This window comes from Cydia strobilella, chromosome 5, assembly GCF_947568885.1.
Source record: "Cydia strobilella chromosome 5, ilCydStro3.1, whole genome shotgun sequence".
NCBI classification, from domain to species: domain Eukaryota; kingdom Metazoa; phylum Arthropoda; class Insecta; order Lepidoptera; family Tortricidae; genus Cydia; species Cydia strobilella.
The window spans coordinates 16,325,121-16,352,174 of NC_086045.1; the positions used below are offsets into that span (position 1 = coordinate 16,325,121).

General features: G+C 37.4%; 4 protein-coding genes across 5 annotated transcripts; 2 read left to right on the top strand and 2 right to left on the bottom strand.

The window, feature by feature from the left end:
• Window positions 1-3,681: 3,681 nt before the first annotated feature.
• On the top strand, window positions 3,682-5,248 carry LOC134741552 (S-phase kinase-associated protein 1). 2 transcript variants are annotated; one of them, XM_063674377.1, is made up of 2 exons: window positions 3,682-3,836; window positions 3,942-5,248. In XM_063674377.1, exon 2 carries the CDS (start codon window positions 3,942-3,944, stop codon window positions 4,428-4,430), a length of 489 nt encoding a protein of 162 aa, XP_063530447.1. In that variant the 5' UTR covers window positions 3,682-3,836; the 3' UTR covers window positions 4,431-5,248. The 2 variants fall into 2 exon arrangements, with proteins under 2 accessions (XP_063530447.1, XP_063530448.1); XM_063674378.1 differs by having other exon boundaries at window positions 3,719-3,743.
• A 5,774-nt stretch (window positions 5,249-11,022) lies between these two features.
• On the bottom strand, window positions 11,023-12,692 carry LOC134741545 (uncharacterized). The gene is made up of 2 exons (XM_063674368.1): window positions 11,816-12,692; window positions 11,023-11,277 (listed from the first exon to the last, which is right to left on the bottom strand). Exons 1-2 carry the CDS (start codon window positions 12,262-12,264, stop codon window positions 11,046-11,048), a joined length of 681 nt encoding a protein of 226 aa, XP_063530438.1. The 5' UTR covers window positions 12,265-12,692; the 3' UTR covers window positions 11,023-11,045.
• Window positions 12,693-12,786: 94 nt separating this feature from the next.
• Window positions 12,787-20,085, bottom strand: LOC134741540 (mitochondrial ornithine transporter 1). Its single transcript, XM_063674364.1, has 6 exons — window positions 19,683-20,085; window positions 19,171-19,415; window positions 18,014-18,160; window positions 17,304-17,436; window positions 13,805-14,002; window positions 12,787-13,039 (listed from the first exon to the last, which is right to left on the bottom strand). Exons 1-6 carry the CDS (start codon window positions 19,747-19,749, stop codon window positions 12,918-12,920), a joined length of 912 nt encoding a protein of 303 aa, XP_063530434.1. The 5' UTR covers window positions 19,750-20,085; the 3' UTR covers window positions 12,787-12,917.
• A 409-nt stretch (window positions 20,086-20,494) lies between these two features.
• Window positions 20,495-23,973, top strand: LOC134741466 (histone-lysine N-methyltransferase Suv4-20). The gene is made up of 3 exons (XM_063674249.1): window positions 20,495-20,759; window positions 21,066-21,395; window positions 21,985-23,973. Exons 2-3 carry the CDS (start codon window positions 21,075-21,077, stop codon window positions 23,788-23,790), a joined length of 2,127 nt encoding a protein of 708 aa, XP_063530319.1. The 5' UTR covers window positions 20,495-20,759; window positions 21,066-21,074; the 3' UTR covers window positions 23,791-23,973.
• The last annotated feature ends 3,081 nt before the right edge of the window (window positions 23,974-27,054 follow it).

Below are 27,054 nucleotides of genomic sequence, written 5' to 3' on the forward strand. Positions count from 1 at the left end.
CACAGTCTCCCACGCACTTTCGCTGCCCAGCATGGCAAAAGTCGCAGTTCTAACCTAACCTAACCCACTTCTAGCAACAGTTCGGGTTCGCAGGTTCGCAGTTCTGTCTAATTTATTTATGCCGAATTTTTATTCCAAAAATATTTTATGCCGAATTTAACATGATGCGGCACGACAGGTACCCGTAATAATTACTAAAACGTGAGTCTTCATTTGAATATCACGGATTTCATTTTTCCGATCTTGTAAAAAACCGAATTTCTGAATACCGAATTATTTTATTTCCGATCGGACAATGATCTTTCGGAATTTAGGAATTCGGAAAAAAAATATTTTCGGAAAAGTGTAAAATCGGAACTTTAAGCTTTCTGTCAAGTGACAATCGGATTTAAAGTTTTCGGAAATAGCACATTCGTGATTTTATTCCATCGTGTTTTTAATAAATGAAACGAAATGAAAATCGTAATTTTGATATTTTGGACTTATAAATAATCGGGATTATGAAAGTCGTGGTTATAAAAATCGGAAAAACGTATTTCGGAATATTTGGGTGTTCCCATCAAAATCATGTCATCCAAATCGGTCCTCCAGTCAAATCAGTCTAAGCATGACGCCGGCGGCGGGCAGCGTCTGCCCCTTTTTTTTGTTTTCGGAGTGGGAAATGCATCTGCCCCTACGACTTGTTGATGGTCATAGCGAAGCAGACGCTCACGGGGACCTGTAGGCGCTTGAAGCGGAACGGGAAGTTGCTCGGAATGAGGGGGATACGCGGGATGAACACGGCTTCTCCGGCGCCACACTCCATCAGGATCTGCGCCTACATATGTATTACGTACGATGTATTTGGGATCACAATCGAACTCGCGCTGGCTTGCCGTTTCAGCCGAAAGTGAAGCGACCTGCCTGGCTAGAGCGCCACTGAGTCTCTCACCGTGGTTTTTCTCAGACTCCTGAGACCGTGCCCCTTGTGGCCGCAATGCATTGCGAGACTTTCGCGAAAGATTCGATTTTTTTCGGGAAGGCATGGTAACTCGTTTAAGTCCCAAATCGTTTGACATTTACTGAAAAATGTTTTTTTTAAAGTACCCACCTTCGTGACCATTATTAAGAGGAAAGGGCACGGCCGCTTCTCCATGCAAACGCAGTCTCCATTTTTTTTGGTTAAAAACTACCCTATGTTCTTCCACGGGACTCAAACTATCTCTATACCAAATTTTATCTAAATCGGTTTAGCGGTTTAAGCGTAAAGAGAAATTAAAAAAAGTTTTTTCATATTTTTTGTGTTTTCACTCGGGATTGGTGTCATTTTGATATCATAAATGAATTCGGCATACCCGATTTATACAAAAACGATACCTAACTTGGCCTAGTAGCTAAAATGATATAGTTATCAAGATAAAGTTTTTAACCTCTTTTTCACCACCATGGGGGATGAATTTTTAAAAACGCTGAAAGTAATTTTCTTGTTTTTTAATATAATAACGTTTTGCAAAGTTTTAAGTTCCTAGCTTAAAATAAAATTTGCACCCCAAGACAAACTTTCATCCCCTTTTTCAACCCCCTGAGGGGTTAAATTTCCAAAAACATCAAAATTAGTTTTTTTGTAATCGTCTATCATACCTTTCTAAGAAGTTTCAAAGCATTTGTAATGGATTCAAACTTTCAACCCCCTTTTAACCCTGTTAGGGGACGAATTCTTGAAAACGCTAAAATCACTTTTCCTGTATTATAATAATATGCCCATTATACAAAGTTTCAAGTAACGCACTCAAAAAAAATTGATCTCCGTACAAACTTTCAACCTCTATTTCACCTCCTTAGGGGATGAATTTTTAAAAAACGCTGAATTTAGTTTTCTTGTATTTCAATAATATATCTTCTTACGAAGTTTGAAATTGCTAGCTTAAAATAAATCTTGAACCCCATACAAACTTTCATCCCCTTTTTAACCCCCTTAGAGGTAAATTTTCTCAAATTTTTATAGCCTATAACCTGGCCGTGGATTTTTTCGACAGATTAGTAAAGTTTGCATCAAAATCCGTTCAGCCGTTTTCATTAGTTGCGCGGTCAAATAAACAGACAAACAGATAAACAGACAAACAGACAAAAATTCTAAAAACTGTTGGAATGTATTCTGTTATCGATTCTAAGTATCCCCAGCCAATTTTTTTTCGAATATCTTCTTCAGACTTTCGACCCTCTTCCGCTTTATTATATGTATAGATTTCTATTGGACCGCGAGCCAGGCGCAAATTTCGTCAGTCATCGCCTTCCAGGCGAAAACTCGTATAGCGGTTAACGGCTATGTATGATGAACCCTCGTGAACGTCAGCTGCCGCTCCGTTGGTGGGTTGAGGAATGGCAGCCACCGAAACGCGTAACACGGTCTTTCCACCGCGATACAACCGGCTGACGATTTGTTTTATTAACAATAGCCATTAAACTACTAAAACTACCATCTGACAAAGTATCAAACGAGAGGCGATGACGCCGGTGACTGAAAAGAATTTTCTTTTTTACATGTTCATGTGACCAGCTGACGGTCTTTTCTCTTTGGTCTTTCCACAGCGATACAATCGGCTGACGAGTTTGTTTATTAACAATAGCATCTAAACTATCATCTGACAAAGTATCAAGCGGGAGGCGATGACTAAATTTTTTATAGACTTTTTTTGCTTTTTGCACCAACGGAGCGGCTGCTGACGTTTACGAGGGTTCATCATACATAGCTGTTAAGCACTATACGAGTTTTCGCACGGGAGGCGATTGGTCATGGAAATCTGTTCCTGGCCCGCGGTCTATATGGATTGTCCCGTCTGGACCATAATCTCTATGTATGAAAAGTGTCCATCAAAAAACAGTAATTAGGCGGCGCCACCATATACCGAAATACTACCAAAAACAACCTACGTAATTTGGCCGGGTTATTTGTTGCCTTATATGGTTTATGTTATACTCATGTCCCAGAGCCTAACTAGCGCCACCGGAGAGATTAGGAACTATTATTTAAAGCTGAAAGCGGTCATTTTTGCAACAACTCTGCCATAAGAGATTGGCATCCTTTCTATACCATCCATAGTCTGGACTTGCCTTAAAAAAAATTCATTTTTAAGAATCGATTTTTATTATAATCGATATTTTTTTCCCGTCTCTAAGTCGAGTCAGTCAGTTCAACTTTCGTGATTCCTGATTCGTCTTTCGGCTCATTCATGCTGCCACTGCCAAAGAGCATATAATCTATGGATGGTATAGAAAGGATGCCAATCTCTTATGGCAGAATTGTTTCAAAAGTGACCGCTTTCAGCTTTAAATAATAGTTCCTAATCGCTCCGGTGGCGCTAGGTAGGCTCTGAGACCAAAGAGTGTTGTAATATATAGGATACTCTATGACATGAACCATAGAGGTATAATAATGTAGAGATGAAATGGGGGAGGGGCAGCAAATAACTCGACCAAATTACGTAGGTTGTTTCTGATATGTTGTCAGGAATGTTAAAACGTGTTTTTAATTTTGTCGCATTGCGTATGTTCTGTCCCTCACGGTCGCACGGGTGCACATCTATATAAAATACTAGGTGTATGGTCTTGGTACTTCAGTGTTTAGTGGCGCCGCCTATTTACTGTTTTTTACGGTCACTTTTTGATATATGAAGATTCATTTCCTTACCTCTACCTTCCATAATATAATCACTACGGCCACTGCCACTTGCCTTTCGCAGCGTTCCGGTGAATAAACCAAATAAGTGAAACTTTATTTATAAATTTTGTGTACCGCTTAGATTCTAGCGTGTTGAATTCTATATTTAAATACATTGCAGCACTCAATACATTAAAACGTGAGTATATAAAATTTTGCAATACAGCGTAATCGTTTCTGACTAATGCTCATTATAAGATGGCGTTGCGTATTTTTGTTAAGATCTTTGTTCGTATTTTTATAGATGCCGAACATAAAGCTACAGTCGTCCGATAACGAGATCTTCGATGTCGACGTTGAAATTGCTAAATGTTCCGTCACAATCAAAACTATGTTGGAAGATCTTGGCATGGACGAAGACGAGGAAGAATCCGTGCCGTTGCCCAATGTTAATTCTGCTATTTTGAAGAAGGTGATCCAATGGGCTACGTACCATAAAGACGATCCTCCCCTACAAGACGATGACGAGAACAAAGAGAAAAGGACAGACGACATTTCATCCTGGGATGCCGATTTTTTGAAAGTTGATCAGGGAACTCTGTTTGAACTCATCTTAGCGGCGAATTATTTAGATATCAAAGGGTTATTGGATGTGACATGCAAGACGGTTGCAAATATGATTAAGGGCAAAACTCCAGAGGAGATACGCAAGACATTCAATATCAAGAATGATTTCACGGCCGCGGAGGAAGATCAGGTGCGCAAGGAAAATGAGTGGTGTGAGGAGAAGTAAGCCTGATTTCATCAGCTATTTACATAACTACAAACAACAATATTATAATGGATGAGGACTTGGGAAAACATACTAATCTCTCCACATAATAGAATAAATCTAATACTATTGACACAAATAAGTATAACTATAGTCGTAGTTGTGTCTTAAGGCGTGATTCCACCAGTGTGTGGGTGGCACAAGCATTTTCGTACTGAGTGTGCCTGTCCGCACACTGGTGGAATCCCGCCTTAAGAATTCCCCAATTTTTGTGTCATAGTTTTCTTTATCGTTTTTGTGCTTGTCAGGTAAGCTATTTTTTGTTTTGTTATATCTAACATTCTAGTGAATGTTCTCTCCTACTCGTACATAGCGACATACAATAAATTATTCCAGGTTTTATGGATTTTTATTATGAAGAAGTGTCTCATGTATGCTTAATTTTAACAGCAATTTTGTCTGTACATGAGAAATTGAGAACAGTACCAGGAAAAAGCAAAACATGCAGGTTACTCGCACTTGTATTCAATTTATTAACTTTGTTATAGGGTTAAGAGGCATTACTCCTATTCAGCCAGCCATTCGTAATGTTGCTATTGCAAGAAGTCTCAGGATTCATTGAACATTCTTGATGGATATTATCTTAGACATTTTCTGTTTAGTCAGGAAATGTTAAATGATGTGTAACGCTTGTTATTAACAAACGATTGATTGATTGACATGTCAACATTTTATGAGACCTGCTCAATAGGAACCATTTACCTTTTGCCTGTTTGCATTTCTTGTAGATATATTACAAAAGAAAAAAATACTTTGGTGCTAGAGTTGTGCCGTTCCCGGTAACATTACCCATTTTGTATGGGGAATGTTACCGAGCGAGAAATTTCCCCATACAAAATGGGGAATGTTACCGGGAATGGCACAACTCTATTTGGTGCTCTACTTCAACTTTGGTGGTGGCAGCAATGAATACTTTGCATAATGGTACAACCAGACATGCAGGGATTTGCTGAATGCCGAGCTGATTATTTCATAGATTCCAAAAAGTTCTATTTTTTTCTTTTAAATTATCGGCTTGGCATTCGGCAAATCCCTGCATGTCAGGCCGCACCCTTAGATATGGACCAAATATTTAGTAATTATTCTGAATTCTGCAAGCCAATGTTCGTGTTCAGCCAAATTATTCTGTTAGAGCCCATTATCCCGCATATATTTTTATGTGTTTTTGTCTTGTTGCAACACTGTAAAATGTAAGCTACTCCAGAACTTTTAAAGTACATACTCTCTTCCATCAGATAACATTTTCCCATTGTCATTAAAACACATAGAGACATGTTGAATCCGTAGGATGTTTTGATTATTTGGAGTGTTGAAGATTAGTTTGCCTAGGAAGTGATTCATCGTTAGCTGCTAACGTAATTGGAAGTGTTTTTGAATGGTTCATTAGAATGACACAAACGAACCAAATAATTTGGTTTGGTAAGATCTGAACCGAACATTCGGTCGAATATCCATATTTGGCCTATCACTACTTTGTATATTCCAGTGAATGCAAACAAGGTTTTATATTTAGTGTTTAGTGAGTAAGTTCTTTTTCACCTCAGCAGCTCGAACAAGCCTACTTTCGTCACTCCCTGGAGTGAGGAAAGTGCGACTTTCCTCACTCCAGGGAGTGAAACAATGTAGCTTTTTAATTTAGTGAAGGGTCGAACTTCATACTACGGTACGATACGGCACGGCACGGTACGGTACGGTACGGTACGGTACGGTCCGGTCCCGTCTCGTATCGTATCGTATCGTACATATTATAATACTTTTTTTCTGTTTATTCTGTGTAATTCGAAATACATTTTAACCTTTAATATGTTCTCACTACTGAGGTGAAAAATTATGTGTGCAACACGAGAGCAAAGTTATTTTACATCTCGTGTTTTTGAGTCCCTCGCTACGCTCAAGATTCTACCTTAGAATCACTCGCTTCGCTCGTGATTCAATTATAGAACCTTTCTCTTTCTCGGGACTCAAAATAAACACTCGCAAGAAAAACCAACTTTCCTCTCTTGTTGCACAAATAACTATTTTGTAACTGAGGTGGCGCTGTTTGTAGAAGGTCTTTACAATAAATGTCTTTTCTTTCTTTCTTTAATATCTTTTAGGTGAAGGTAAAGTAAATATTGCTTGGGATGTTGAAAGAATAATTCTCTCTCATTTCAAATCTGTATTCTGCCATGTGACATGGCCCATGTCTAAGGATTGATCACTGTAAACATAGATATATTATATACCATCTAAAATATGCACTATGGCTTTCTTTGTCATAGCTATGAGGGGTAAAATCATTAATACTTTGAATTCCTGTAAACACTTTGATTTTGTGGATTATAAATTGAAACAAACTGTCACATTCGGATGATAGTACGAGTATTGCAATAAATATGATTTTAATAAAAAAAATGTGTTAATTCTTTTCTCAATTTTAATGCCCTTATAATCAATTCCATTTTTATGGTTCTGTACCAAAAAGGTAAAAAAAACCCTTATTTCAAAGACTAGGACAGGTGGGGTATCAGGGTGCGTAGCCAACGTGCAATCGTTTACACTCCGTAGCGAACGAAACGCAACTGTCACTGTCGCACTAGTGGGGAAGAGTGATAGAGGAAGATGACTACGATATGCTACGGAGCGTTAACGATTGGCACGTTGGCTACGCGCCCTGATGAAAGGGCTCGAGTTGTACATTAAAATTGTTCTTTTTTTATTTGAACAATAGTTATTTGTTTTACAATGGGGCAAAGTTGTCGTTTAACCTCTCGTGCCTATGGTGGTGATACACGAGCAAGCGAAAGATTCCAAAATTGAACCACGAGCGTAGCGAGTAGTTCGAAAAATGGAATTTTGAGCGTTGCGAGGGTTTCAATAAGGCCCGAGGGTTGAACAACTTTTTTCTACTCGTCGACTGTAATTGTTGAATTAAGATTTCGTATACCAAACCTTAATGGGGTTGGCAACTGTCAAAGGTTTGCAGAGATGGCGCCATCATAGCTTGCCCCTTTTTCTATGAGATTTGGCTTAATGGGCTGGCATCCAGGGCATTAAAAAAACAAAAATTTGACACAATTCTAGGGATTGACAGGGCAAGCTATGCTGGCGCCATCTGCTAATTATTTCGACCGGCCAACCCCATTGGGTAGTTTTCATGTATGGATTCCCAACTCCACTATAATAGTCATTTCGAAACGGGTTAAAAATTTCAGCTCTAGCATTATCCAAGCCGAAACTACGAGGGTTCGAAAATACGACGAAACGTGCCGAGAAAAGCACTACCTTTTGCTCTTTGTCTCGTCTTTGCGGGGGCACGGCCGTGCCCCCAGATACTAATATATGAATAAATAGCAGTGCTCCACATATCTTGTATCGCGGCCAATAAGAGGTACCTAAGTACCTATATTTAAAACATTTTATCCACTAGTGGGGAAAGTAATTTGACCTTGGATGGAGCGTGTTTAAGTAGCTTTTGACAGATAACAAAACGTAAAACGCTCATAATATAATACCAAATTTAGCTTTTTTTAATGATTTTAAGTAATTAACCTTAAATTCCATAAGAAACATTTGATGTTTTTTTAAATGATGTTGAATTTAATTCTGAACGCACAAGTTGAGTCGATGCAATTTCAAAACGCATCGTCAAAAATGTCATTGTCAACATTATCCTGAGACATTGTCAACAAAAATTTTCTCATCGACACGTAAAAATACACAACTTCCAGAGTTTTCTGTTATAATACCGTATTATCGTAAAAAAATGAGTGATTCCAGTGATGAAGATGATCTAACGCCTGTGGATGTTGCACTTTCCTCGCTAGTGAGGGGAAAAGTTTTGTGTTACACACGGGTGCAAATGTATTTTACTTCTCGTGTGTTAAAAACACTCGCTACGCTCAGGATTCTATTTTAGAACCACTCGCTTCGCTCGTGGTTCAACTATAGAATCCTTTCGCTTGCTCGTGTTTCAGTTCCACACTCGCGGGTAAAATACAACTTTGCACCCTTGTATAACAAATAACTATTGTACTGTTACTGTTCAAATTAAGCAAAATCACTCTTTCATCAACCTCCATAGGTACTATTAACAACAATCACTTGCATTTAGGGCCACTTGCACCATTCCACTAACCCGGGGTTAACCTTTTAAACCTGGAGTTACCTTGGTTACCAGTAGCAGCAGCAGCAGCAGTAGCAGTAGTGGTGGTTGGTTCAGTGGTCGTATTAACGGTTTAACCGCTTAACCCCGGGTTAGTGCAAATGGTCATTAACCGTTTTGACAAGAACCCTTGTAAATCAGTAACTAGGAAGAAAATATCAGTTCACTAATAAGAATTGAAGCTTTTTATTTGAGTCGTCGTGATCCTGCCCTGCACGGCGGCTACATAGATAAGTAATAGTACATTGTGCAACATGGGGCGTAAGTTAAATATTGCAAATGAGAGTATAGTTAAATCGCGACGTCTTGTCGGAGCGATTTATAGACTCGAGTTTGCAATATTATTACGCCCCGAGTTACACACAATGTTTTTCATCACACTTGCGATATAAAAATGAAGTATAAAGACAAGAAACTGCTAATTATAATACTAGAAACTTCATAATTCCCTAGGGAAATGCTTTTTCTATAGTTCCTGCGTGTAATTAATTCCTCATTTACTCAGCGAGTGCGATGAAAAGTTGGTCAAGCAAATCTTGTCAGTAGAAAAAGGCGCGAAATTCAAATTTTCTGTGGGCCGATATCCATTCGCTCTACAATTTTTTTTAAATTTGCCGTCCCTTTCTACTGACAAGATTTGCTTGACCATATTCGTGACGGGTGCGTTTTTTTTTCTATAGAAACAATTAATGTTTTTTTTTGCCATTCTCAATTTATAGGGTTCCGTACCTCAAAAGGAAAAATACCGGCCAAGTTCGAGTCGGACTCGCGTTCCAAGGGTTCCGTACATTACACAATTTAGACAATGTATTTTTGATGTAAAACGTGAGTAAAAAACCCGTAGGGGTCGGATCAAAAACTAAGTAATTAAGTCCGACTCACATTCCCCCCCCCCCCCCTTTATCTCCGAAACGACTGGGTCTAAAATTTTGAAAAAAATACACAAAATAGATCTTTACCTATAGATTACAGGAAAACCTATTAGAAATTGCAGTCAAGCGTGAGTTTTTTACTCACATTTCACATAAAAAATACATTGTCTAAATTGTGTAATGTACGGAACCCTTGGAACGCGAGTCCGACTCGCACTTGGCCGGTTTTTTTTCGGTAATAACTCGAAAACCGTGCGTCGTGCAACTTTTACTGGGGTCATGTTAGGCTGGTCAGGTTCCTCTTCAGTTGACCTACCTCCGGTCTGTGAGCTGTGACATTCTGTATATTAAAGCAGGACCAAGGGAGTGTTTAAATCGACACGAGTTGCGAATTACCTACGCACGTGTAACGTAGTACAACGTTTTACAGTACATATGGCGCTTTGAACTAACGACATATGCACGAAAAGTGCTCTGATACTGTAAAATATTATGTCGATTACTTTTTCATTAAACTGGTCTAATTAATTAATATCAACTCACCTGTTTGTACACGACGGCTAGAGTTAGATCAAGATAAGTCTGCAGCGATTTTAATAGCCCAGACTGTGCAAGTGTTATTTTAACCGTCAAACTTCTATGATTAATTTATGACGAATGAATAACACATTGCACAGTGTGCAGTCAAAATCGTTGCAGTTATCTTAGTCTAAGTTAGCGGTCGGCAACCGGCGGCCCGTGAACCTCTCACTTGCGGTCCGAGAGCCTCCCCTCCCTGGCCATTTGACAAACGACAATGTCTGATAAAGTCACAAATATTGACAAAGTGCGGCCCGCTTCAACTTCGTTCACTACTATGTGGCCCTTGGCTGCTAAAAGGTTGCCGACCGCTGGTCTAACTCTACTAGATAATCGGGACTAGTAAAAGGTAAGCAACTTAAATAACTGATTTCCATTAGAACTTTGTTCGTTCGGCCAACAAGTCAGTAAAATAAAAATAAAAAATATTTTTGGTGGTTTTAAATAGGGGAAATCGAGTTCTGTGGACACCCCGGTAGTCCCGGTATTGACTAAAGTAACCGACTTGGTTTAACATTAGGTATATCTACCTAATATGTACATCTCAAAACTTTTTTGTAGTAACTAGATGTGAACTGCGATACCAGGCTTACATCTTTTTACATGTAATGTTTTTGATGGGATTAATATTATCAAATACTTATATAAAAAAAACCGGCCAAGTGCGATTCGGACTCGCGCACCGAGGGTTCCGTACTTTTTAGTATTTGTTGTTATAGCGGCAACAGAAATACATCATCTGTGAAAATTTCAACTGTCTAGCTATCACGGTTCATGAGATACAGCCTGGTGACAGACAGACAGACGGACAGCGGAGTCTTAGTAATAGGGTCCCGTTTTTACCCTTTGGGTACGGAACCCTAAAAAAGCTTTAATATGGTGAAAATGAAATTAAACAATATTCAGTGCACAATTTACTTATCTATAACCATGTGATAACCATCTATAACAGATATTTATTTAAAAATTACAAAATAATTCTTACGTAATACAGTGGAAAGTTTCTTCAATACTTATACTGTCAGGAATAAAGTAGTTGTCTATACAGTTAAGTATTGGGTTATTGAACTTCCCGTAGTGAGTGCCGCATGTTGCCGCTACAAACAGTAGACCGGCGAGGAACACCACAGAAAGTAGGACTCCCAGAACAAAATTTGCTCTGTTTTGCCATAAGATTGCATCCTTGCAATGGCATATGTAGCGAATTAGTGCACTGAAAAGTATAAATTAATAAAGATTTACGGTGCATATGGTACTAATTTATCGTGCTAATTTACCGTATTCGTGCGTATGTGGAAAACTTAAAGCCATTGTACAATACACGTGCGAAAAGGTAATTCGCAATTCGTGTCGATTTAAAACACACTTCGGTCGTGTCATTTATTGCCACTTGTTGCGATTTTCCTACTTTTCGCAATTGTATCGTCATGTAATATTGTAAATTAATTGTAACGCTGCTGTTGTTTTCTCACTACCTATATATTATATACTTACGTTGGTATTTTTGGTACCTAGGCAAGGCAATATGCCTACAACACAACAAATTCTTATCAGCAGGAATTGGGGGGGTGTTTCCTGATGTTGCTAGTTAAACTAGTAGGTATATTGGTCATTAAGTATGTAACTAGCTCAAATAAAATTTATATCTCGCCGTCAGAATATCGGAGCGCCCAAGATGATTAATAAATTTTGATATAATGCATCAAAACTCGATACGCTATAGACATGAATGAATAACATTGTTATTAGACCTGCAATTTTCTTCAGGGACTCTGGATAACATATGGTTAGTCTCTTCGAGAACCCTTGAAAGTTGTTGCTGAGCCAAGGTTATAACTGGACATTTTTTGTGCAGAATGCTGGCCACGTCTCCTTGCGTATCCAAGTCGTAGTGGCACTCGGGAGTGACCAAAGCATAATCGTCGCTTCTAGGTGAATGATCTATCAAATCAAACTCTTCTCTAGAATTCTCAGGTTGATCCACGGTTCCATCTTCCCGTGAATTGTCAAGAGTACAATCCCGCGGACAGTTCCTATTCTGTTTGTATGTTTTCCTCGTGTATCGGTAGATATTATGTACTTGATAATCATTTAACGACATAACAAAAATACTTAGACACAATGTAAATATACTTATGAAATTATTGTTTATGTACGTGTCAATATTGCAATCGACAACGCAACTATGACGTGACAGCATGATGACAGCATTTTAGGAACAGTAATAAATCCGGATTAACCTATGACAATAGCACAAAGGATTTTCGTTGAAAAAGGCTGGCTAATTAATGGTGTCAGTCGATCAGGTTTGTTTTGAGGATCAAATGTTTGTATGGGACCCAATGACCCCGATGTCTTAAAGCAAAACAAAAGTCACAAATGATGGTCAAAGTCTGGCACCAAATAGGGGATATTACTTTACAGTAATAACATACACTAATTTATGATATTACTCAAAATGGATACAAAAAAGTTCCACGAGAGGGCTCTCTTTCTCCTATATATTATACTACTCTTTGAAATTACTGCAATGTTCTGTCACCAGCAAGTAGGGATCGTATCGAATGTCGCTTTAAAGCCTCTACAGACCTTGCAACAAATCGCATGCGAGTAACGAAATTATTAGAACGATCAAATGCCGCAATGTCTAGTATTGTGCGGACGTAGTTCGGCATGAACCGTTGTACAACGCCAGAAATGAAATAAGTTTTTAAACAACAATATTTATATTAAAAATATTTGTCTTTATCGTTAAACTTTACCCATAATGCTCTCCAACAGTTTTTGGTCATAGGTAATAACTATAGTAAAGTATCAAAATCCTCCATAGATAACCCGTAGTCACGTTTCTGTTTAGTCCCCGAACGACTGGTGCATCAGCTTCTTGGAGTACTCGTAGACTACGAAGAGGACCGCGGTGGCGGGGACGGTGCGGACCAGGGTCGGCTTCAGCCCGTTGTACAGCGCAAGGACGCCTGCAAAAGGATTTTTTATAAATTGTCCATTCTTCACATTTCCCTGACTTACGGCAGTCTCAGGAGGCCCTACCTCGAAAAACGAGATATATATATATATACCTATATATATGCCTAAAATATTAAACTAGATGGCGCCATTAAATAAGAATATGCCTAAAATATTAAACTAGATAGCGCCACTAAATAAGAATATGCCTAAAATATTAAACTAGATGGCGCCATTAAATAGGAACATGTCTAAAATATTGAATTAGATGGCGCTATTAAATAAGAATATGCCTAAAAATATTAAACTAGATGGCGCCATTAAATACGAATATGCCTAAAATGCTTTTTATTATGCTTTATTGTATTTACTTTTGTGGATAAGACCAGGCAAGTCTAATTTTACGTTTAGAAGTCATAAATAGCAGTAAGATGACAGATTTCTTACGCATAAAGCTAAAATGGGGAAATAATAAAAAGCGCTTCATACAATGAAGAGGCACGAGGTAAACACAGTATCTATTAGGGGTCATCAAATTTCGATTTTTTTAGATTTTTTAGGAAAAAGATAGGTCGTTGGTAATACGTACTTTTGCTGTGACGTAATATGTGGATGAACCCTTATATGTATGTTGGTATGAAATATCTAAATATTAAATAAGGGTAGGCAAGTAGGTAGGTAGGTAAGGTAAGGGTTAGGTAAGGTAGGGTGAGGTAGGTATGTAGGTAGGGTAAGGTTTATCTAAATAAGGTACTTAGCCAGACTAATAGACCGACCTTCTTGCTTGACGATCTCGAGCCCCACGGCGAGGAACCGCTGGCTCTTGTTGGAGATCTGCACGCGCGACTTGATGACGTCGGAGGGGAAGATGACGGTCCACAGCACCAGCCCGCCCACTGCCCCCGCGACCATCGTGCGCAGCGGCCCGATCTCCTCCTTGGACTGGCCGGGCTTCGTCAGGAGTTCTCTCGTACCTGATAACAATAATACGGGCTCCCTTTGTTTGACATCATTATTGAATGTCATATTATCATTAGTCATAATTCTGAAACCGTTAACTTTTCAGGATTTTCCTCAGGTTATCCTATAGATAGGTTAGGTTAGGTTTGTTTTATTAGCTACGTCAAATTAAGCCGAAAATGGGCGATCTGCGGAAATAATTCGTGTAGTTTTGAAAATTGGTATAGTTGTACCTTGTGGTGTCCAGATGAACATACTAAAAGTCTTCGGGGGTGGGGGGTTAGCTAGGGGTGTAGGGGGGGTTGAATGTATATTTTTTTCAGATTTTTGCTCGTATCTTACTTACTTCGAGCAAGTTTCTACAAAAAAATTCTACAAATTAGGTTATATTTATTTTTACTCTACGATTAATACTTTAGGAGCTACAGGATGTTTAAGTTAACAAAGAGATGAAAAATAGACGACATAAGAAAACGTCGTTTCTTCGTAGTTGTTCATCATAACTGAAATTTTTAGTATAGAATAAGCAAGTTGAGTCACCTGCTGATCAAAAATAAAAATAAACCGGCCAAGAGCATATCGGGTCATGCTCAGTGTATGGTTTCGTACTTCCGTAGTTACCCGCCCGGCAAAATATACTTTTTGCAAAAACTCAAAAATGGCTTAACCGATCAGGTTTGCTATAGTTTTCCTTGAGTCTTTAATAAGCTTTACTTTCACGTTTTTTTCCACATTTTTTGGACCCATGGTTCAAAAGTTAGACCATGGTCAGAAGTGGGGATAAAATTTTTTTTCGCCTCAACCCTATAGTGTGGGGTGTCATTGGATAGGTATTTTAAAATGAATCTGAGTCTTTAAGAACATTTTTTTGATAAACGTGATATTTCCGGAAATATTCGCTTTGAAAGAAAAAATAATGTTTGTGAGTCCCCCTCTAACTTTTGAACCACGAGTCCAAAAAATATGGAAAAATTCGTGAAAGTAGAGCTTAAAGAATTTCATGGAAAACTATAGCGAATCTGATTGGTGAAGCCGTTTTTGAGTTTTTGCAAAAAGTATATTTTGACGGATGGGTAACTACGGAGTACGGAACTCTACACTGAGCATGGCCCGATATGATTTTGGCCGTTTATTTCTATAATTGATCAGCAGGTGACTAAGCTTGCTTATTCTAAACTAAACATTTGAGTTTGAGTTTTGACGACCGGTCTGGCCTAGTGGGTAGAGACCCTGCCTGTGAAGCCGATGGTCCTGGGTTCGAATCCCAGTAAGGGCATTTATTTTGTGTGATGAGCACAGATATTTGTTCCTGAGTCATGGGTGTTTTCTATGTATTTAAGTATTTATATATTATATATATCGTTGTCTGAGTACCCATAACACAAGCCTCCTTGGGCTTACCGTGGGACTTAGTCAATCTGTGTAAGAATGTCCTATATAAAATGTATTTATTTAATGTATTTATAATGAACAACTACGAAAAAACGACGTTTTCTTAAACCGTCTATTTTTTATGTCTTTGTTAATTTAAACATCCTGTAGCTCGTAAAGTATTGACCGTAGAGTAAAAATGAATATGACCTAATTTGTATAGAAAATTTTATGTAGAATCTTTTGTCCGAAGTAATTATAATGTTATTCGTACAGATATTCGAGATATGAGCAAACATCTGAAAAAAGGTACCTTCAACCCCGCCCCCCCCTACACCCTTAGCTAACCCCCCACCCCCGAGGACTTTTAGTATGTTCATCTGTACACCACAAGGTATAACTGTACCAATTTTCAAAACTACACGAATTATTACCGCAGATCGCCCATTTTCGGCTTAATTTGACGTAGCTACTGAGAAAAACCAAATTATGACTAACGAAAATGTGGACAAACAATACATTATGACTTAAAACTATATGGGAAACAATGAAACAATAGAGACCCCAATAATACAAACATGTGACAACCGGTCTGGCCTAGTGGGTAGTGACCCTGCCTGTGAAGCCGATGGTCCTGGGTTCGAATCCCGGTATGGGCATTTATTTGTGTGATGAATACAGATATTTGTTAATGAGTCTTGGGTATTTTCTATGTATTTATGTATTTGTATATTACATATATCGTTGTTTGATTACCCGCAACACAAGCCTTCTTGAGCTTACTGTGGGGCTTAGTCAATCTGTGTAATAATGTAATGTCCTACAATATTTTTTTATTTTATTTATGTAAATATAACAGCCTTACCATGGCTGAATAAACAAGAAGACTGACAATGTGACATCTGAAAAATAAGTGTTTTTTATGCAAGTACTAACATAGGATGTAAGTTTGTCTGATTAACTAACAAAATATGGATATATTTTTTTAAATGTCTAATCAAAATCGCTTTCATCCAATACACAGGCTATTGCCAGATGGTATACTTACTGTTTTTTTAAGCATTGGTATAAAGGTAAACAATCTTGACGTTTTTAAGGCTTTTTAAAAATAATTTCCTATTACTAATGAGAGCAAAAGAATGTAAATATCGAATATGATTTATAATTGTTACAAATTTGCTGTAACTTATTTTTCAAACGTGTTTTTAATAAGAATACACGTCAAGATCGCTTACCTTCTTTCTAATGCAAAAAAAAAACGAAACTTTACTATGCAGCCGGTCGAACAACTTTGTCAGTAGAAAAAGGCGAGAAATTCATATTTTCTATGGGGGGATGTGGGATGGGATATTTTTCGCGGGTAATTTTTTAAACTTGCCACTTTTCTACTGACGGAAATGGCTTGACAAAGTTTACTGGGCTGCGAGTTGCGACCCACCTGAACAATTTCACTATTTGGCATATAATTATGCATACGTATAATATTCGATCCATAGTTTGGGAAATGCGGGTGTAATCATTATCAGTTGATTAAGCTTGTTAGAAGGGTGCTAAAAAGTATGTTTCCAACTATTCTTTATTTAACAAGGTAGTCATAGTACCTACCTATAGTTTTACTATCTAAATTTGAAACTAAGTAGCAGCTAACAAAATACACCTGGTTCTAACCGTCATTCAATTATTAGTTACTTTTAGTTTTCAAGTGAAATGTCTGTGACATACCTGCAGGCAAAGAGGATATAAGACGCCCTCTATACGAGAGTAGGCCAAAGCTAGTGGCGCCATCTGATCCAGAATCATATTTTCGTGATTTTCGAGGCACGTTTTTTCCTTAGACTGTATCCATCTATTACGGAGTTATATCTATCTTTGCCTGCAGGTATGACCACACGATGAAACTATAAGGAGATCCTAAAAAAGGAAAACAATACGATAATTAGTTACCTTCATATCCACCAAAGAAAAAGAAGTACCCGGGCATCTCCCTCATAATGGTTGGCACCAAACCCCGGAAGAGTCCTTGGATGCCGTATTGACGAAATATTTGCTGCGTAAGTTGTATTGGTGTGATCTTAACCTTCAACAGATAACACATATACCTAAGGTTAATTATGCATAAACATGATAATAACTTGATAATAATCATCTATTTGAATACGCAATTATACTGTTAATATTTACAACATACAATAACAATAGGTTCTTTGCAAATACAGTAATGGCGATTTGGAAATGTTGTATGGAATACCACTCACTACCAACAGCATCAATACATTTAAATTTGTCATGGAAATATTTAGTGGCATTATTGTTTTGCAGTAGTATTTTTATTTGAGTTATAATGGGGTTGGACGGTCGAAATAATTAGCAGATGGCGTCAGCATAGCTTGCCCCGTCAATCCCTACAATTGTGTCAAATTTTTGTTTTTTTAATGCCCTGGATGCCAGCCCTTTAAGCCAAATCTCATAGAAAAAGGGGCAAGCTATGATGGCGCCATCTCTGCAAACCTTTGACAGTTGCCAACCCCATTACTGAAATTTTCTTGTATTTATAGAGATTTTCGGGTTATGGTATGAATTATGTGTGTTATATTTAACACTGTAAGGAAATCAGTCAAATAAGTTAAAAATATCGAAAAAAGTGATCACCATACAGCTGTTTGGGCACCCTGCACACTGACTTCCCGCATAGCCTGCAGCTGGCACTTGATGAGCTCCGTCGGACACAGTGTGAATGATGAGAAGAATGCTGCTAGGAACCCTGCCGATGCATTTCCAAATGCTGACAGCTGCTCTACACTCTGAAACATAAACAAATGAGTACACATGCTCAGATATCTAAAAGAAAAAAAAAACATTTGTTATTGATATTTACTTATTTTGTAAAGGTTTAGATTACACAAAGATAAAATATAAGTTGACTGAAAAATTATATCATATTTATATAGATTTAGTGTGGATAGCTTAATTCAAAACAGAATTTTATTACTATCATTTATGTGTCTATAAATATATAGCCAAATAACACCAAACATGCAACACCTATGGCAAATGTATGGCATTGCAATGTCACATTGTCACAATATTGAACTTGCTGCCTATTTAGTCACACAAAATTACATTTACTACTTAAACCGAAATATCTGTTATTTACATTTATTTCCTGATTGAAAAAATTTACTAGTTGAATTCTTTAGAGAACCAAATCTGCCTTTAATGTATTTTTGCTGCCAAGACATTAGAAATCTTTATGCACAGCACTGAAAGTATTAACCTAACCTTTAGTAGTAAAAAAGACAGATATAACTCCGTAATAGATGGATACAGTCTAAGGAAAAAACGTGCCTCGAAAATCACAAAAATTTGATTCTCGATCAGATGGCGCCACTACCTTTGGCCTACTCTCGTATAGAGGGCGTTGACGGTTTCGTTTGTTATTTAACAATTTTAACGCATATTAGTGAAAGAACATGGGTCAAAATGATATAAAAATAATTAATGCAAATAAAGAAAATCATTTATCCATATAAAATTTCAACTGTCTAGCTATCACAGTTTATGAGATACAGCCTGGTGACAAACAGACAGACAGACAGACGAACAGACTAACAGTGGAGTCTTAGTAATAGGGTCCCGTTTTTACCCCTTGGGTACGGAACCCTAACTACGGTTTTTAGTTTTAAAGTGTGTCGATAGATGGCAGTGAATTTACTGTGGTTACAAAATTTACAGTGACAGTACCGCTCTATCCCATTATATCCTCTTTGGTAGTAAGTATGAAAACTTGACAAATAATTATTATACAATTTACCTCAGTACCAGTAAGACGGCACACAATTTTCTGACAATAACCATAAGCAGCAAAAAGAACAGAGTTCTCAGCAACATTTGCCATTATTGCTGGTGTGGTTCCAGCATAGAGGCCTCGAACAATCCCATCATTTTTCAGGGTTATTTTCAGGCAGTTGTACATGCCCTTGTACAGCTGTGGGAATGTCTGCATCTTTACTTTTACTGTGTCCAGAGGCTGCCCCACATATACTACAGCAACTCCCCCTGAAAAGAAAATAATCATGCAGATTTAGGACTTTCCCTATTTTATAAAACTAAATTAACCGCATTCATTGTGTGGCTTTCAGAAAATGATGTATTGCAAACAAGATACTTGATATAATTATTTTTATTTTACATGGATCATTTTTCTTAAAATTCTAAGGTTTTCCAAATGAATTACAAAGTTTTAAAAGTCAATGATGCAACATATAAAACATGTCAGTAAGTAAATGTTGTTTTTGTCCACATAGTGTCACAGATAGTGCTTACCTAAAGATCCAGCTGTGAAATCAATAAGACCATTTTTAAGATTTCCTGACCCGGAAGAGTGAGCCATGATTCAGAAATAGGTACTTTAATTTTACTGACAGCACTTCTAGGTTAAGGGTCTTGTCTAAACAATATTTTCATTTATTTCTAGTAAAGCTTATTATTGTTTTATATCAGTGCGTGAGTAACAAAGTCTTCATTCATATGAAATAGATAAGAATACTCGACGTATTATACTTATGTTATCTTCTTATCTTTCAATTCGAGCACACATAATTATATCTACAAACATCAGTTTAAAGATTATTATATGTATATTAAAATTCACAAGCAAAGCATAACAAACATGTAACGCGGTGGAACTGTAATTTACTGCTTTTAATTTATAATTTTCAATAAACTGTTTATTTGATTTGAAATTTGAAATGTATGCGAATTGCGACACGATATCGATAAGGTCGATTTTTTTGTGACAATTTTGACAATCCGGCGGTTTGATTTTTGATTACAAACTAACCGTTTTTAATTGGAGCTCAAACATCTTCACAAAGATTCTGAAAAATGTACCCAATAGAAATGGTCCGTTGCTGCACATTTATGAAGATATGTAATGAAATTTTTATTTCAAAAGTACTGTTATTGTTCGAGAAATATTATTGTGATTGTGTTGAGATGGAGTGTTTTTTTTAATTAAAGTAAGTTTGTTCTCACTTAAATTTGAACGAAATGCGTCTGATTAGTAAAACCTAAGGTTTTGTTTCATACCTTAAGCCATCTTTGTAAATACTCTAACATGAAATCAAATAAATGAATGAGCGAGCGAAGAATCGCTTGCAAGAAAACATGGTTGTTTTTCAGCTTTCATAAAGACTCGTATATAATATAAATGCGTTTACTTTATATTTTGTTCACGTTTAACAAAGATGAAAGTATAAAAAGATAAATGGAAATTATCAGTTTTGTTATGTATAATTTATGTAAATAACCTAGCGGGCTAACGCGTCTTAGAAGTGCTTATGTACAGGTGGAAGTTACTTAGGAAATAAACATGATTTTTGTGTCTATTCAATGATATAAGTGAGTGTCACTGAAAGCTTAATTATTCATCTGTCTAAATTGTTCAAGCCGTTTGGTAGCTATGAGTTATAAGAGCGTATAACTAAAATTTGACGTGTCGTTTATTGGGTTTTGTGCTTGGCGGCCATGTTTGTCCTTTTATTATATTAGAAATAATGAGCCTGGGCAACTGTGGGACTGTTAGAATACTTTAGTGAATACAAAAGTATTTATTATCCCCTTCAAGTTCTCAGTGAAAAAACTTTGTGTGCATGTGAGATGCCGATCTTGTGAAGGTACCTAGTAAACTCGTCCTTTGTTGTGCAGGTATTCAGGATGGTTGTTGGATCAGCCACTTATCCAGGGAGGCAAGTGCTCCACAAGATGCAGCCCATGGGCATGACACCGCGCGAGCTGTCTGAGTACGATGACCTGGCGACTGCTCTCATAGTGGATCCTTACCTGGGCATCACCACACACAAAATGAATATTCGTTACAGACCACTTAAAATGAATAAAGAAGAGTTGAAAAACATTATTAAAGAGTTTATACAGACTCAAGATTACAACAAAGCTTATACTAAACTAGCAAATGGAGATTGGATGCCTAGGCATTTTAGCAAAAATAAACATCAACAAAACAAACTTAGAGAACATGTTAGTATTAACGGTTTTATTAGTATCAAAGTAACAAGTTTGGGAACAAATCAAATTATTTTATTAAACATTTTGATTTGTGTTTTTTAAGTAGTCACACTACTATATATAAATTAAAAACTGTAATAGATGTCATATATTAAAGAAAAAGTGACGAATCCACCGGATCCGGCCTTCACCACTGGAGGGCTTCGTCACTTTTTCTTTAATATATGACATCTATTACAGTTTTTAGTATCAAAGTAGTTTTAAATAGTAACTAGAAATTTTGCTGAATATTTTCCTTAGTGAATTTTGCGATTATATTATTTTATTATTAATATATTAATAAAAATCGAAAAAAAATAACTATTTTGTATGGAGGGTCCAAATTTTCAGTGTGGTAGCGTCCCCTGAAATGTATTTATAAATTCTGAAAAAAAATTACATTGATGTTTTAGTGGTAGATTTTAAATTAAGCCGGTTCCCTGTAGAAAAATATAACTTAATATTATAAAAATAATGAAATAAGGACCACCCTAATATAGGTGCACTTGATAACCATGATCAAAACTATCAGAAAATTGAAGTGTTTTCTTTTATATTTCAGATTTACCGTTACTTGCGAGTTTTTGACAAAAAAGCAGGGTTTGTCATAGAGCCCTGTTATAGGTACACATTAGAAGATCAGGTTGGAGCTAAGATATCCACAACCAAAAAATTTGTTAAACATGAGAGAATAGATTTTCTAGTTGGATGTATTGCAGAAATGACAGAAGAGGAAGAAAAGCAACTACTTCATTCTGGAAAAAATGATTTTTCAGTTATGTACAGCTGTAGAAAGAATTGTGCACAACTGTGGCTCGGTCCTGCAGCTTATATCAATCATGACTGTAGGCCTAATTGTACCTTTGAAGCCACCGATAGAAGCAAAGCCTTTGTCCGTGTCTTGAGAGAGATTGAAGTGGGGGAGGAGATAACTTGCTTTTATGGTGAAGATTTCTTTGGCAATGGCAATTGCTTTTGTGAGTGTGAAACTTGTGAGAGACGAGGCAAAGGGGCTTTTTCTGTTAAAAGTGGGCACAGTGATGAGCAAGCTACCCGATACAGATTTAGAGAAACTGATAATAGAATTAATAGAACAAAAGCTAAACAAGGGCAAAAAACTGTGAATGGGAAAATTACTGAAAAAACTCGAATATCTCGACAACAAGATTCTAATATAGTGTCACCTTTAAGTATGAAAGAAATGAAACAAAAGGGTTTAACAAAATATGATGCAGAACTCTTGATTGCTCAAGGGTGCATTGCTGATGTTGTAGATGGGTCTATTCATAAAGAGACTCAAGGTAGCAGGGAGTCTTCAGCTTCCAGTCGCGGTGAAAGGTTGCGTCGGCGTACAGACAGCGGACGGCCCGCCGCCCCGGGCGCTGTTACCAGCACGGGCGCTACGGCCAGCGCTAGTGCCTCATCACGCCGCGCGCCTCCCTCTCGCTGCTGCAGCGCTACTAGTTCACGAAGCAGCCGGGATTCTCATACAGGTATTGTCTTACGTAGTCACAGAAGACTGCTTGATAATGGCACCCAGTCTGCTTGCTCTAAAACCAAAAACATCACAAAACAAAGTTCAGAATCAAAGCTGGGGAAAAACATGAACACACCTAAAGATCATCCCCATATTTCTACTCCACTTGAAATAACAGAGGCAAATATAAAAACAGAACCTTCATTAGGCAAGCATAAAGAGACTGTGAGAGATGACTGCCATGGTGATGTCACTAAAATTGATTTAGATAATTCTGAGGTCAAATCTGATATGAAAAAATCTCCCCCATATGAAGCTGAAGTAGTCAACCAGACTGATGTCAAATTAGACTGTCCAGAAAATGTCCCTGATGATAAAGAGAAAGAACATAACATTGATGTACCCTGTGAAAGTGATAATAAATGTATAAAAAGTGAGATTTATGACTTTAGAGAAAATGTTAACCCAAGTGAGCCTATTGACAGTAGAATGAACAAGAACACAGTAGTATCATCCAATAGTATTGAAGAGTGTAAAAAAGAATCTGACTCAGGGCCACCCTGGCTTGCAGATAACTCAAACAAGTCTAGTGAATGTCCTTGTACCCCGCCACGCAGAGGACTGAAGTTAACCCTACGAGTGAAGAGAAGTCCAGTGGTAGAGGAAGTGATGGACTGTGGGAACTCTACAGATGTCCCTGAGTATGAGGTGCTAAGGCTAGAGGGCGTGGACCCAGACACGGTGCGACGTTTGAAGAAACGGCGTCGGTCAAAAGAGCGCCATCGCAAGCATAGCCCTGTCCATCCACTGCCACCCATGAAACGCTTACGATTAATTTTTGGCAACGAAAGCCGTACTATTGATTTACCTACCGCTATATCAGCCGACTGACAGCCATGTTTAGCATATGGGTATATATTTCCACCGTTATTATTCAATTAATAGTTTAATTGACACTGACTAGGATTATTTTATCTAGTATTTATTTTGTGATGTGTACTTCTGATTGTATTGTGTGATAGGCATCAGTTTTTTATTTTAATTCCAATGAAATATTTATTAAAATGTAAATTTCTACATCTTGTTATTTCATTAGCTCAGGTAATATTTTAGCCTTCCCAGTTTTTTTTTGTTTTTCTTCTGTCTTGTTACATGAAATAAGTTGTATTAATTTGAGTTAGGGTAAGCAACCCCACTTTTGGCACTTTTACTAGCACATACCACATAAAAGTAATATTGTCTCGAGGTAAAAATGGTTACAATCTGGCAAACATGTTTTTTGATACTTAAGTTGCCATCAATAGGGTTGTTGCTTCTTCTTCTTAATTGTTCATGATTTCCTTTATAAGAGTTAAATGCAAAATAAATTCGTAGCAATGTTTAGATAGGAACTTACCTATTGTTATAGAAGACTTAAAATGTTCTTTTAATAAATGGGGCATTTTCTATGAAAAGGGACCTTATTGTCGATGGCGCTTACGCCGCACAGCGTCGCGCGACATTGTATTTATTTCGGAGCATCGTTTATAATGGCGTAAGCGCCATCGACAATAAGGTCCCTTTTTATAGAAAATACCACAAATAGGCGTGTAAATTTAAGAGTTGCCGTTGAAAGCATATCTTCTGCAATTGTTATTGCTTAGGTAGAAATGGTGCAAAATATAACATCACCACGGTTTTCTTCTGAGGATTTCCAGTACTTCCATATAAAATTATTCTAACCAACCAAATACTTTAACATAGACTATTTTTAGATTCCTGCCTGTCGTGTCGTACAATTTAAATTCCGTGAAAGTATTCAGCTGTGCTGTGCTTGAAATAATGTTTTTAAGAATATAATCTTTTTTAGGGTTCCGTACCAAAAGGGTAAAAACGGGACCGTATTACTAAGACTCCGCTGTCCCACGAGCCACATAGAACCACGACCGTAGCGAGTGGTCGAAGTGAGATTTAAAGCGTTGCGACAGACAAGTCGGTAGACAAGTTTGTTTAACAACTTGTCTACCGAGTGAAACGCAAAAATTTTCACCACACACCAACGCGAGGAAAATACTAATGTTTGGGTAGTAAATATATTTCTGTTGTATGTTGATTAATATTATTATGAAAAAAGCCTTTGAAAATTGGTAAAATTTCGCCCCTTTTGTACAATCCCATACATCAGACAATGGTGTCCTGCTGGACAATGGTCACAGGGCGGACACGCTATACATCAAAAATCACTTGCGTTTCTATGTGTGAACTGCACGTCTGTACATCTTCTCATCGTCAACTTACTTACACTGTCATTGTGTGAGTAAGTTGCTTAAAAACTGTACTGAGCGGTCGGCAAACGGCCGTCAATCTGCTGTCGCGGGGCGAGGTAATTCGAGTCGGTGCGGGGCGGTGCGTGGCCGTTCTGTATGATAATACTTTTACTTATTCTGTGATTAGGTGGTGCGTGGTAACACCGAGGGTTCTGTTTTTTTTTGTATTTGTTGTTATAGCGGCAACAGAAATACATCATCTGTGAAAATTTCAACTGTTTAGCTATCACGGTTCATGAGATACAGCCTGGTGACAGAACGGACAGTGGAGTCTTAGTAATAGGGTCCCGTTTTTACCCTGTGGGTACGGAACCCTCAAAATAATGATGAGCGTTTACCGAGAAACGCGAGCTTTCGTTATCTGCCTCTCCATCGTTCGAATGTGCAAGAGTGAGGCAGATAACGAAATTTCGAGTTTCGCGATAGGCTCTCTGAGGGTCTACCGCGAACACCGAAGTTTGGAAATTGCGGGTATCTTTCTCTTTTACTCCAATTTAGGCGTTATTAGAGTGACAGAAAGATGCCCTTGATTGTCAAAAATTGACGTTTGATAAATTCAGTTCTCAAAACATGGCGCCGTAAAGCGCCATCTAGATCGACTGGCAAAGGGCATGATTTTTTCTTAGACTATACATATTATATTATATCTTTAAAATCAAATGATCAAAACTCTTTGGCACAACTTCTGGTTTCCGATTGTAGTCTTATCTTTGTAACGTCTTATTTTAAGAATGAATTAAATATATACCCAGTGTTGTAATTTTCATTGGAATTACCTTTACTAAATGCACTAGTGGTTTTGTTTATTGAATATCAATCTGCATGCTTAATTTCATTAGTTTCTAGTTTTATTTATTTATATAATTTATCAGTCTGAAGAGAATGCGTATTTGGAAGACAGATCTTACATAGGAAGAAATAAAGGACACTACCTATTTAGTTGGAAATCAAGTCGCTGGGCCTGTTTAAAATAATGTTTAATTAAGGGGTTATTAGATCTATCCTTTCGCCCGACATCTGAGTAGGTAAGCTGCTTGCTGTATGTGTCTGGCAAAGGGACTAAATCAAGAAACGGATTTAATTTTGTAAAGTCCTACTCGGAGCTACTTTGTTATTATACTGAATGTAGAAAAAAAGAACAAAATGTATTGTGTACCCTAAACTATATCCAAACTAATGTTTTTTAAGACAAATGCTCTACAATAGCTAAAATTAAATATTTTACGTTAAAGTTTACCTATTCGATATAAGTATGCAATTATTAAATACCTACTTAGTTCGAACATGGTGTAGGCTTAGAAATAAAGTTTGAAATCTTTTCTACCCAAAGAAAGATAACATGTAGATATAATGTAATGCAGATTCGTAGGTAGGTGCACTGCCACTCACCTTGTCTATAAAAATGTGATAAAATATACTAATTTTAGGTAAGTATAAATCGAAACACTTCAAGAAACAAAACGAAGCCCATCTCATTTCTATGTCGGCGGGAGCAGCTCGACTTTGAAATGGGCTAGTATTTATAAATGTTTTGCTGAAATTCCTGGGGGTCTACCAGCCATCCTGACGCTCACGCTTAATACACGGTTGGCAACGAGGCTTCCGACCACTGCGAGGTTATTTTATTAGTGTGCAACCATGTAGTAGGAAGTGGTAAATTGTATTGCACTTTGCAATTGTAGTAAGTTGGTGAGGTGACATATGATCGACGGAAGCTTGGTTGCCACAGCCGCGCAGTACGGGCTTACTTGACAGCTGTATGCAAATTTTTGCTGCAATTTTATAATTGTTGAAGGAAATAAGGACACCACAAATTTGTAAATATAACAATGAAGTCGCGTTAAATAAT

Coding starts and splice junctions, on each gene's coding strand:
- LOC134741552 (XM_063674377.1), top strand. CDS start 3,942: ATGCCGAACATAAAGCTACAGTCGTCCGATAACGAGATCTTCGATGTC.
- LOC134741545 (XM_063674368.1), bottom strand. CDS start 12,264: ATGCTGTCACGTCATAGTTGCGTTGTCGATTGCAATATTGACACGTAC. Junction 11,278..11,815: donor GTCCCTGAAGAAAATTGCAG/GTCTAATAACAA, acceptor TATACTTTTCAG/TGCACTAATTCGCTACATAT.
- LOC134741540 (XM_063674364.1), bottom strand. CDS start 19,749: ATGGCTCACTCTTCCGGGTCAGGAAATCTTAAAAATGGTCTTATTGAT. Junction 19,416..19,682: donor TTTCACAGCTGGATCTTTAG/GTAAGCACTATC, acceptor TTTTCTTTTCAG/GGGGAGTTGCTGTAGTATAT. Junction 17,437..18,013: donor TGCAGGGTGCCCAAACAGCT/GTATGGTGATCA, acceptor TATCTGTTGAAG/GTTAAGATCACACCAATACA.
- LOC134741466 (XM_063674249.1), top strand. CDS start 21,075: ATGGTTGTTGGATCAGCCACTTATCCAGGGAGGCAAGTGCTCCACAAG. Junction 21,396..21,984: donor AAAACAAACTTAGAGAACAT/GTTAGTATTAAC, acceptor TTTATATTTCAG/ATTTACCGTTACTTGCGAGT.